General features: G+C 40.2%; 1 protein-coding gene across 10 annotated transcripts in view; it reads left to right on the top strand.

Moving 5' to 3' along the window:
• MAX (MYC associated factor X) overlaps positions 1-9,011 on the top strand; it is a 32,421-nt gene extending 23,410 nt beyond the window's left edge. For 3 of the 10 annotated variants that reach the window (XR_008914999.1, XR_008915001.1, XR_008915000.1), the window contains 3 exons: positions 6,109-6,232; positions 6,729-6,813; positions 7,448-7,672. Coding sequence is in view for 6 of the 10 variants with exons in the window: in XM_007473042.3 (XP_007473104.1) it covers positions 6,103-6,232; positions 7,448-7,635 (318 nt within the window). In the remaining 4 variants the exon portion in view is untranslated. Of the gene's footprint in view, positions 1-6,102; positions 6,233-6,728; positions 6,814-7,447 lie in introns of all 10 variants that reach the window. The other 7 variants (XM_007473043.2, XM_001369637.4, XM_001369708.4 and 4 more) reach the window with 3 other exon arrangements.
• The last annotated feature ends 3,636 nt before the right edge of the window (positions 9,012-12,647 follow it).

The raw sequence follows: 12,647 nt of genomic DNA, 5'->3' as shown, positions 1-12,647 counted from the left end.
GCTGATCCCTTTCTTCTTTACCTTCCAAAACACTATCTTCTTAGAAAGCCCCTAATCTTCTGAGAAGGTCTTTGAACTCCCCCTGGCACAGGCTAGACCGGAGAAATCCTTTACCCTTTCTCTCTCTCTTAATTCCTTCCCTCTATATTAATTAAATCACCATAAAATTTCCAGACTGACTTGGGTATTTTATTTGGGATATTCCCTGGCAACCAGTTAAATTTAGATTGTCACAACCCTAAAATTTCCCCTCACAAAATGTTTGACATGTCTAGATCTACAGAATGTGTTATACTGACTGATTTGGTTTCCTCATCTCTCCAGCTTCAGTTCTTGAATTAGCACTTTATGCTAGGACCAGGATTCCCTACTACACTTGGAGAGGAGGAGGGCACTAGTCTCTTTTTAGGATCTACCCTGGGTCACTTGGATTCCTGTGCTTAACCTCCACCTCCCAGAATTAAGCCTTTCATGCATTTTTGAGGTTCAGGGCCTTGTATAGTATTTTAAGTCAGTTGGTGTGGCTTATCTTATTTCCTTCTAATTTTTTTCTATCTTTAGATTTATTTTACTATTTCTTTTCTTAATGGAGTCATTGATTTTTGTTTAGTCTAATTTCTTAGGGAGTCATTACTTGGCTAAGATTTACCACTTTTTCTGCTACGCTAATTATTTTCCTTCCAATTCATTGGGATCTGGGAGGGGTGTGGCTGTTAGTGTCGTTTGGAAGTAGTGTTAGAAGAAGGCTTAATATCAGCATTCTTTTAGTTCGGGTTTCATTTTGTGATGAAATGAGGCATTTGTCATTTAATAGTGAACAAAAAGGAGGTTTACTTTGCCTTTACACAGCAAGGATACATTGATACTATTTTCAGTTTGGTAGACTTGGTCTCCTTCACCTCCTCATGGAAGCACATCTGATCAGTAGGTCATCAAGTCAGTATATGGTAACTTATGTCATCCCTTGCACCACCAATTCTGAGAGGCACCAGTCCCACCTGGGTGAGATTTTTTTATGCCCTCAGGCGAGTAGGAAACTACTTCAGGAAAAACAGGTCAGTTAGGCTCAGGGTTTGCTTTTAGGGAAAACTAATCCCTGTAGCAGGAAAGAAGGAAAGATGAGACCCATGTCATGGGGAAACAGAGATATTAGTCCTATTGTACTTTGGATTTATAATTCTTGATAGTGACATATCTTTTGTTGACTCCTATCTTTCCCCTTCATTCTTGAATTAGGGCTTTGTAATAGGGCCAAGCTCCACTTCCCTACTATACTTTAGTTAGGGTGGTCGGTTGTACTTGAACTTGACCTGGGTTATATGGACTCCTGTGCTGACCTTGACCATGCAAGATGTGTCTATACTATGGTAGGTTTCTGGATCATTGAAGTTCAAAGTACTGGATCTTCAGGACCCTCTAGTATTTTAGGACAGAATGCTAAAGAAAAATAGCTCTAGGGCTTGAGGTATCCTACTCTGAGCACTGCCACTTAGACTTCCAAGGACTACAAAGTGGGTTTCTGACCAAATTGGGGCTTTCAAGTTGTGTGTGTGTGGGGGGGGGGTGTTTGTTTTTTTTTTTTTAGGAGATGGGCTGTCTACCTCCGTGTAAGCTCTTATCTTGGCTAGAATTGTCTCACCAGTTTTTCTAACTTTTTAGAGTTTCTAGGGCAGAGATTGGGGAGGAGAAAAGATGTTAGCTGTTGTTTCCTCTCCTTTATACATGCTTTGAGATAACTGAGTATTGCAACTGATAGAAGGAAGAGTTTGGTTGACTATAAAGTTATTGAACATGTGTTCCTATGACCTTGGTTGGAGTTTGTGAAATTTTGTCCGAATTTCCCTGTGTCTAGAGGCCCAGGGGTTCATCTCACCATGCAAATGGCCATTATCTAGATATCCAGATGTTCATGCAGCATATGGATAAAGGGTTCCGTGATTCTGGGAAAACAAGTCTGGCCAATGACAAATTTATTAATAACCTAAATTTCTGCCTTAATTCTTAATATTTTCACAAGATTACACATACTCTTAAAATATTCTATCTATAAAGGCATAGTAAACAAGTTAACTTGCAGTTGGGGCTTTTATTCAGAACTTCATATTTTGGGATGTATTAGATCTATGAGATGGAATCTGCAGGCAAATTCTAAGAGCCAGACCAAATATCTGGTGAGAATACATCTGGATTTTGTGCAGTTTGGGGCACCACATTTTAGAAAGAACATTAACAAGATGGAGGAACATGTCCACAGAATAAAAAAAAAAGGATAGTAAAGATGCCATTCCAGCATCTTGCATGAACTAGGACTGTTTAACTATGGGAAGAGAACTCTGTCAAATGGAAAGACTAGATATTATCAACATGGACCCAGAAGATAGAAATACGGCCAGCAAGTAGAAGCTAGAGAGGCAAATTTCAGCTCAACATTAGAAAAAACTTGTAAACTAGAGATTTCTAGAAGTGGAATGGGCTGCTTCAGGAAGTTCTGGAGTTTTTAAAGAAGAGAATAGATGAGTTCTGAGGTCCCTTCTTCTCTGTAGTCCTAATTCCTATATTTCTACCATTCATGATAAACTTCAGAGGACTTGTGATTTCATTGATCTGGTTACTTCTGTGTTTGGTGAAGATCACAATTCAGTCATGTCTTCTCATCTTGTATGACTTATCAATGTCTTACCATAAATTTTCCACTATACACTGAAGTCTTTTCTCTGGTTCTCTTCATGTTGTACAGGTTTCAGTAATATGCAAGAATCATAAGAGCATAGATTTAGAGCTGCAAAGAACTTCTAAAGATAACCATCTCCCTCATTTTACAGGTGGGGAAACTGAGGCCCAAAGATGGCAATGGCTGTCTCCTTACTCCTTTTTTTACAGTCATTTTTCTGATAACATCTTGTAGTAACTTATTCTATGCATTTCTTGATTGGCAGTCCATTGTAGCCTATTGTATGCAATTTACCATGATCCTTTGGAAGGAAAAGGAAAAGAATAAAATAAATAAAATTAAATGACTGTTGTGCACCAGGAACTGTGATAAATGCTTTACAAATATTACCTCATTTAATCCTCCCAAAAATCTTGGGAAGTAGGTGCTATTATTAATATCTTCATTTTACCAGGAAGGAAACTGAGGCAGTTAGTTTTCACTGATATACCAGGGTCACACATCTAGTAATAATTAGAGCCATATTTGAAAACTTGGGTATCCCTGGTTCCAAGCCCAGCACTCTTAGCAATATGCTTCCTAGTTGCTTCAACAGTAGCATTCCATTAATTGAATACCATATGACATCACTGGAAGAATACTACTCTTCAGGAAGAAGCTTGGGGTCATTAAAAGCATTGTGCCTTTTCTTAATATAGCCAACTCTTCTATTTAGTTTTAGTCCAGGAACACCTCTGTCAAAGGTAGCTGTACAACAGATCAGCTCTTTGAGCTTTCTGTCTAATCACATATGATAGTTTGGGTACTAATCAGTCTTTACCCACTTGATTTTCCTTTTCTTTTTAATCCCAAACTTCTATTTTAGAATCAACATTTAAGTATTGGTTGCAAGGCAGAAGAGTGGTAAAGGCTAGGCAATTGGGGTTGTGTGTTGCCCAGGGTCACACAGCTAGAAGTATCTGGGATCAGATTTGAACCCAGGACTTCCTGTTTCCAGGCCTGGCTCTCTATCCAATAAGCTACCTAGCTTCCTCTTGTTTTTCTTAATATGGGTAGACCAAAAAAATTTTTTTAATTATTATGTATAGGTAATGTATTCTTAACCAAACAAGAGATAGAAGCAAGTACAAAAGATGAAAACAGATAATTTCAATTATTTAAATGATTATCTCATTTTGGAAGATCTACAGAGCTCAATGCAACCAACACAATGTTAGCAACAAACAGGGGTATTTGGAGGACCTCACTATCTATAAGGAATTCCTCTTTCATTTGGCGTCTACTAGGCATTCAACACAATGGTGGTACCTTTGTATGATTTTGACATCATTCTTTTGAGTACCTTTTATTATATGATACTTATACTTGTATTATAATAGTTCATTTATCTAGCAAGTATTTATTAAGTGCCTGCTCTGTTTCAGGCACTGTACTGGGTTCTAGGAATAGAAGGTTAACTTCTATTCAAAGGAAACTACATGTACAAAGAAAAGTAGATACAAAGAAGTGACCTGAGAGTAGAAGGCATGGGGCACTAGCAGGCTAGAAAGAGATCGGCAAGATAAGTATCTTGGAAGAGGTCATTTGAATGGGACTGTGAAGGAAACTAGTGATTTAAAGAGAAGAGAAATACATTCAAGGGTTGAGGAACAGCCTGTGTGCAAGGGAAAGCCAGTCTGACTGAAATATAAAATATAAGGAGAATAATTTATACTAATCTTGGAAAGGTAGACAAGAGCCAGAATGTAAAGGGCTTTAAATGCCAAACAGAAAAGTTTACATTTTATCCAAGAGACAAAAAGGAACTGCTTGAACTTCTTAATTAAGGAAAGGAGTGGTGGTATGGTAAAATTTACAGTGCTTCAGATATATCATTTTAGCTGCTTTGAGGAAAAGGAGTGGATTTAAGGCAGGAAGACCTTTTGCATTCATCTAAGTAAGAGTGGATGAGTGCCAGAAGGGGTAATGATGATGGTCATGACAGTGGTAAGAAGAGGATAAATCAAAAAGATATTGTGGAGGCAAGACTAATTGAATTTGAGGCAGGACAGAGAAAGAAGAAAGTCAGAGATGACTGGAGTTTGATGATGGTGCCCTCCATAAGAATAAGGACGTTAGGCAAAAGAAAAGTGTTTGAAGCAAAAATAATGAGTTCCTGGTGTTTTGAGATGCCTGTGGGGCCTCCATTTGGAGATAGGCAGTTTGTGGTGCAGGCCTGGAGTTCAGCAAAGGGATTAGAGAGAGAGAGAGAGAGAATGTACACATATCTCTCCAAAATTTTGAGTTCAGGAATGTGAACAATATTTTGACATTTTTTATATTCCTTAAAATACCATGCATCGAGTCTTTGTTACTTGGTAATAAATAGCTTTGGGGATATTATAGCAGGAAAACCAGACACAAGTGTAGAACTTAATGTATATCATGCCCTATAAAATCCTTCTCTTACTCAACCTTAGGAGTTCTAAACTGACCCTGTCAATATTTGATTAGAAGTTTTAATTTTTGAGAACCTGGCAAGGTGAGAGGTGATCCATATCCCATCTCTTTTTTTAATTATTTGGATGTTTAATACCTACATAAGTTATACTGCTGGATTTCCAAAGTACTTTGTCCAAGTAAGTATTCCTGTCTTCCATTACTAGGAGTGAGCACTCTGTTGGGCAGTGTTTCTCTTTGTCTTTGCACTGTGCCACAAGTTTAAATTAGGTTCTGTGAGAGAGCAGCCTACAAGACCAGTCTTGAATAATTCTGACAGTGTTTGCAATCTAAAAGAAACCTCCTAGCCAAGTTGGACACCTGGAGCACAGTTACCTGATGTCAATTTCATTAGCTTGCTAATTCATTTTTCTGGACTGGCAATGTCTAGGCTACCCCATAACATTGGTAAAGAATATTTATTGCTTTCTGAGATTTTTCATGCCCCTCTTTCCAGCCTTTCCCCTATGTTAATAGGCTGTTTATACTTTGACAAAATTGATTTCTTATTAGCTCAGACAACGATGGAAACTACAGTGTAGAAAAGGGGCAGCATTGCTTACTGTATATTTTGTATAAAAATAATCATGCCCTTCTAAACATTTGGCTGAGCCCTGAAAACTCATTAGAACTATTTTGTGTGCTTTCCCAGTCCAAAATAGCTCTAGTTCAGGTCTGGCTTTCCTTTTTTACATTATATACTAAGGAACCCAGGCTTGCCATAGTATGGTCAGGCTCTAGCAGTAATCCTAAGTGATTAATCATTAAATGGTACCCTGGATACAGCTGACCTTGGGGATTGTTTCTCAGTTGCATGGAGAGATCCTTAAGTGAACTACAAGTCATTATGGGGGGGGGCTGCTGCCACTACTCCTGCTACAGAAAGACATGTTTCCTTCATCACTACCATGGACTAGGTCTTTATTTTGTCCCCTGTGCTTTTCTCACTATTGCAACAGGCATCCCGGGCCCAAATCTTAGATAAAGCCACAGAGTACATCCAATATATGCGAAGGAAAAACCACACACACCAGCAGGATATTGATGACCTCAAGCGGCAGAATGCTCTACTAGAGCAACAAGGTGAGTATCTCAGGCACTGGGGCAGCTGGCCCTCCTTTGCCTTGGCTAGCTGAGGGCCGTCTCATCTGCGCCGGGATCAAAACCACCTGTGGAAAGCTTAATAAGCCTCAGACCTGGATCTAAAGAACTAAATGTCTGGGTGATAGGGCCTGAGAAAGGAACTTGTGTTGCTTGTCCAAAGCATAAGCTTGTGAGGAGGTAGGGGTGTCTAGAGAGGTTGACCCTGGATTTGAAGTTTTTGTGTCTTTTCTGAACTGGAGCCAATCTTTTCCCAATTCTTTGTCTAATTTGCTCTGTCAGCAGTCGGCAGCACCAGCTGTCTGTTAATAACTTTGAGGTCCTTGGATTTAATATACTGTGTAAGTACCAAAGCCTCACAAATGTTCGGTAACAAGTGAGCCCATTCCAGTGTAAATAATTGTCCAATCAGGGCAGCATATGGGCCAGGTCCCTGCTGTTATCAAATGCTCACAACCGCCTTTTCCTATAACCACAGGGGAAAGCGAGAGCTGATCAAGTTCTTTGTTCCTGGGGAATTCACTTCTCTTCCTCCCTCATGGAAGATGCAAGTAAAAGGAAATGCAAGTAACCACTTGGGTTAGAAAAATGCAACAACCAAAAAAAAAAATGGGTTCTTAGCATTCCAGACTCAGACAAGCTGAGCTGGGGGCCTGGGAAGTGGGAGGTATTGGTGGGGAGGCACCAAGCTGGACAGCCTGCATGTGAGGGATGTGTCAAAGGGCTCAGGTACCATGTGTATTGAGATGCTTCTGAAGGCTCAGATTTTCATTAAGAGAGTCTTTCCTATGAAGGGGCTTGACCAAAACTTTTCTTTGGTGCTCATGTCATCCTTTGCTGCTGTTGTGGATGATATAATCAGAACTGATGCAATCTTTTCTAACCCTGTCAAGACTGCCATTGGTGGAGATCCCAGCTACTTTTGTGTCATTTTATTGCTGGATTCCACATGGAGCTCCATACTCCTATCTTTGCACTGTGCTTCTGTGGCAGGGTTAATAGCAATAACATTGCAAGCCTTCTCTCTAGAATTGTTTGGGAGGGGAGGGACATCTTCTGGAGGGGAGTACTGCTTCTGAACTACCCATAGCCTCAGGGATTAGACCCTTAGGAAGAACACAAAGGACCTTGAATCTGAGCCATCACTTCTGGTTAGCCTCCAGAGTGCCTTAACACAGTCCTTGTCTTGCCTTTCAGTCCGTGCACTGGAGAAAGCGAGGTCAAGTGCCCAACTGCAGACCAACTATTCTTCTTCAGACAGCAGCCTCTACACCAATGCCAAGGGCAGCACCATCTCTGCCTTCGATGGGGGCTCAGATTCCAGCTCTGAGTCAGAGCCTGAAGAGCCCCAAAGCAGAAAGAAACTCCGGATGGAGGCCAGCTAAACAGAGCAGGCCAGCAATAAAAACTGTCTGTCTCCTCCATCGTCTCTTCTCCCAGTTCATCGTTAGACCCCTCCAAGCTGTTTTAAAGACTCTTTATTTCTTTTCTTTTTTTTTTTTAAAGTAGAAGCTCTTGGACTGCAGCTTTCATCTTCTGCCTTTTCCCTTCAGCAACCTTCTTCCTTCACCATAAATTTTTAAACCAAAACATCCCAACTTGGCAGCTTTTTCTGTGGAGGACAGACGGACGCACCTCTGAGCACACGCTGCCCCTGACCTCCCCAGCCAGCCAGCTCCTCTCACCTTATTGGGCATTATTGCCCAGATGACTTCTCTGCTCACAGGTCTCTCTTGTCCCTTCCCTACGTCTTCCTTGTCCACCCTTCATTTGATAGACTTTGTGAATCTGTGAACTGCTCAACATTTAGAAGATGACCTGTTTGGAATAATCAGAATTACCCAGAATTTTTTTTTTTAAGGAAAAAAATTTTTTTTCCTAAAAAAAATTGTTATTTATCACTCCTGCTGTGAAGGGTCAGGTTGGTAGGGAGTTTGTGGTGGTGAGGGTCAGTAGGGACATCTATGCAGTCTGGTGTCTTGGGTGAGCTATATGGAGTTGGAAAGTTTGGCCAGCTTTATTTTTTGTTGGAGTTGCCAGCCTTCAGGAGGGTCATGTGACACCGTGTGGTATGTATTTAGACTGCAGTAGGGAAGCTTCAGCCACCAAGGGATCGATTTGGGAGGGTTGGGGGGGTGGGGAACTGAGGGAATGGAGAAGGGAGGGTTAGGGTTGAGGGAGGAGTGCATTTTTTTTGTATTAAGGGCCAGTGATGATGTTTTGATATTTATTTCCTGCTACTGAAATTTGAATCCAAGTGGACTATCCCTATTCTGATGAAGTCGGTATTGCAAAGCGACAGATTCATAAAGTAATGATCAAATCTTCCTTTGTGTGTGTTTCTAAGAAATAGAGCCAACTGATTTTGTATATAAATATACCAAGAGCATCTTACCTGGTACTAAAAACCACAGACTAGTTCAGGCCCCTTCTGTTTCTTTCCCTTCTGTTCTGGGACCTCTCTTCCCTTATATGACCTGGCCCTGGTTCTGGCTGTGGTCAACAGGTTCCTGTGAAGGGTTTGTGTGTTAAGCCTTTTTTCTTCCTTTTCTTTTTATTTTATTTTATTTTATTTTTTGTTCTCTACCTACCCTGTTCTGGCGTTTGCTGATCTCTAGTGTGTACTATGTAGTCTCTGTCCATGTTTAATTCCATTCCATGGAAATAAAAAGTATGTTGTACATACTGCTGAAGAATTGTCTTGCAAGTTAAGGCTTCCCCTTTACTATAAGACTATAAATAAAAACTTATTTTATCCTTAGTGTGGTGATGTCTTCTTGACCTTATGAAGATGAGGTGGTTCAGGGAATATTGCAAACTTTTGACTGTTGTCTCTTCTTGATGCATATTTGAAGATTTAATCTGCTTCTATAGTTTTGTGGTGATAATTGCTATGAGCAATAAATTATTTACAGGCTAAGGCCTCTTATGTGGACTGAGCTCAGAGTGGGTAATCACGTATGTGAGATCATCAGGTACTTTGTCAGCTGGCTGTTGGTCAGAGAAACTGATTCAGAATTTACTACCTTTCCCAACACTGAAAGAGTAATAGAATGAATATAATTTAATTGCTTCCTGTTAAAACAAAGTCAGCCTTCTCTTCTCAAAAGTGAGGTGCTTCAGAGAACTGGATTGGGCTGTAGAGTTCATTTAGGAAAGCTGTTGTTGATGAACACATATCCCAGAAGGTCAAGTAGCAATACTGAGACCATGTCATACCTACTACTTACATGGATCAATTAGAGAAACTGGATTGGCTTCACTTGTGGAGACATCTTGGTAGGGACATGATAGCTGTGTTCCAGTATTTGAAGGACTATTGTGTGGAGGATGGGATTAGATTTATTCTCCTTATCCAGAGGGAAACAATGATTAGACAATACATAAAAGGAGATTTGGGTCTGATATAAAGAAAAGAAATTCAGAATGATTAGAATCTTTCAGACATGAACTGGGCTAATACCTCTTGACCTGCAGAGACTGCAGGGCAAGTACAAGTTGGATAAGATGGTGTCTTGGGTTCCTTCCAGAGTCTGATCACGAGCCCACCAGCACCCTTCTTTTTCCAGAAAATTTTAAGACACTGAGGGCACAGCTGGATTTGTGAGATCACAGCTGAGATTTGTGTTAAGAAACAAGCTGTTTAACCTTAAAGTAAGGTCATGATATTTAGAGCTGGCAACAGATATTAAAGATCCTGTTTTAAGCACCCCATTTTACAGTAAGAAAACTGGCTTATAGAATTTGCTCAAATAAATAGGAAGTGGTGGAGGCCCTTGGGCTCTAAATTCAATGTTTTGCCATTCACTGCTGCTGACTTGGGAAACAGGAAAAAGCTAGGCTTGGTGTTAGCTGTTTGCTTAATGGTGGCTCCAGGTATTTCTAGGGCTAAAAAGGGCAACTTCTCTTTGATTGCTGAGGCCTCAAAATTCAAAGATGGGAATTTTCATCAAGCAACCATGAATTGTGTTGTCAGACTTGATGGTTCTACATCAAGTGAAAGGGGGTGATGAAGGAACACATTGGGGGGCAGGGGTTGAGGTGGAGACTAAAGTATCTCTCTCCAGCTTCTATTTGTTAGATTACAGACTCAAGTAAATGTTTATTCTAATAAAACAATAAATAAATTAAAATGTAAAAGTATGATCACCTTGAGGGAAACAAACAGCTGCCAGAATAGTTGTACTGTTGGAGTAAGGAATCAGTGAGGAGCCAAAAGTTGAGTGTTTCATGACCTAAGGGCCTTGTGTTACTACATTAAAGGATGCAATACAGGAAATAATCTAACAGACTGAGTTTAGACCAATACAGTTAATACAAATGAACGAAAATAATTCCAATGCTTTGCTTATTGGAATGGAAGCCAAATTGAGAGAACAAGATGTACAAAAGCCTGTGGTGAGCTAGTAGTTCCGTTTGTGACAGTCTCTGACTTACTGGAGACAGGAAAAGGGATAGAAACTATTGACACAACTGAGATTTCGGTTTGTCACCCAAAAGGAGTTGACTAGGTGAGACTGAAAAGTAACAGGAACCATAGCGGGTTGGCCCTCACAGAAGACATTTTAACTGTTAGGCTGGTGTAATTCATTGAGAGATGGTGCTGGAAAGAGAAAAACACAACTAGGAAATAAAATCTTTGGATTGCTGAACTTGTATTAATGAGGCTGAATGGCAAATGAGGCAAAAATGTCCTGTCAACAAGTTTAAGCACTTAGTATGTTGGTCTGTAGGTCTTTGAGACCAGACTAGATAGAGGTATGTAAATATGCCTGACCCAGCTGCAGAATTAAATAAAAGCCCTCAGAGCACTCTTAGGTCTATTCTGTATCTCTAGAAAGTGAATGAATATATTCCCACAGGATAAAGTGGGTGGATAGTAGCTTAACTTTTATATAACATTAGAATACTTGGCTTGTTTGCACTTTTTCTTGATAGTTTCCTTAACAAAGTCTAACATCTTGTTTGTTTGCTTGGCCAATATGAGCAGATGGCTTCACTGAAGGTCCTTATTAAAAGCCTCCTCTGTCCTTGTCTTGACTATAATCAGTGCAGTGTTCAGGGCTTTCTGCCATGATTATTCCTTCTGTGGTGAGTGGTAAGCAGAACTTGACATTTTCTCCCACTATAAATGCTTCTGGGAGTACAGATTTTTAAAGTGGCCTCATTTTTAAAGCTCCAGATATGCTACATTCATTTAGCAAGGAATTGCCTGCTTTTCCTGTAGCGGCTAAAGAAAATAGCTGAAAATAAACCTCAGAACGAGGCTGTAGGAGACAGACCCTCCTCTCTCAAATAAGAATAAAGAGCTGAAATCTACACCTAGTTTCATCCAGAATCGGCACATGATCAAGCCCTCTATAAAATAGGAAAATTGTTCCAGACCCTGCTATCCTCTTTATGGGAGTGTGAAGGGGTTTCCTGAGCTTTAAGAATTGAGCACTGGTTAATAAAGGCACTGGAATGAAAAAGATTACTAAGAAGATAATTTGGTTTGGAATGACCAGCAAAATCCTTTTTGACGTTTTGGACAGTGCTTACAGTGGTGCTTTGCTGTCTCGCCCCAAAGACCTGCCACTACTCAGTGAACGTTAGGAGTTTTTAGTAGTGGATATTAGCTAGGAATTTATTTATGGGAAGCCTTGCATTAGGAGAGCAATAGCTGAGTTGGATCAATACACTGACTGTTCTGAGAACCCCAGTTTATGAGGTGAGTGAAAGGAAGACAGAGCTACATTTCCTGAACTCTGTTATTTCATACCATTTATGAGGAAATATGACATGATAGATGGTGTGAGCAGCTAAATCACCAAGGGATTTAAGTCAGGCCTGTGAAGGGAGAAACCTGGAGACTTCCTTTCTGAAGTACCAGCTGAGAATGAAAGCATCAAGTGAGTCACGATTTTATGCAGAGCAAGGATGCAGATGCGCAAGAACCGGCTCTCCCTTAAGAAAATTGACAATCTCAAACTAGACTAATTCTGAGTCCTTTGTAGTGCTCACCAGTTTCTTGGTGTGCTGCTTCCTAGGGAACTGGGTGTTGGCTTCCTTGGCACAAAGAACAGGCTGCCTCTGAACCAGTACAGCTTCTAAAAAGCATTATTTACCAGAAAACAGTAGCTGTACAAGGCAGAAGAAAAAAAAAGGAGCAAAGGGCTTTATGTTTGTCTTATAATACAATAAAGAAAATTTAGAACCTATCTTGGGCCATATATTAAATTTCTCAGTTTTTTTCTTGCTCTCAGGGAATAGGAGAAACAAATGACACTCATATTTGTGCTTTTTTGCACATTGACACAGCTAATTAGTACATGCCTAACCTAAAAATCTGTTTGAAATTATTCCTACACCACCACCCCCCCGCACGCCCAAGGCACTGAACTATCCTGAATCTCTG

This window comes from Monodelphis domestica, chromosome 1 (genome assembly GCF_027887165.1).
Source record: "Monodelphis domestica isolate mMonDom1 chromosome 1, mMonDom1.pri, whole genome shotgun sequence".
Lineage (NCBI taxonomy): Eukaryota > Metazoa > Chordata > Mammalia > Didelphimorphia > Didelphidae > Monodelphis > Monodelphis domestica.
This window is presented reverse-complemented; position numbering and strand designations above follow the sequence as displayed.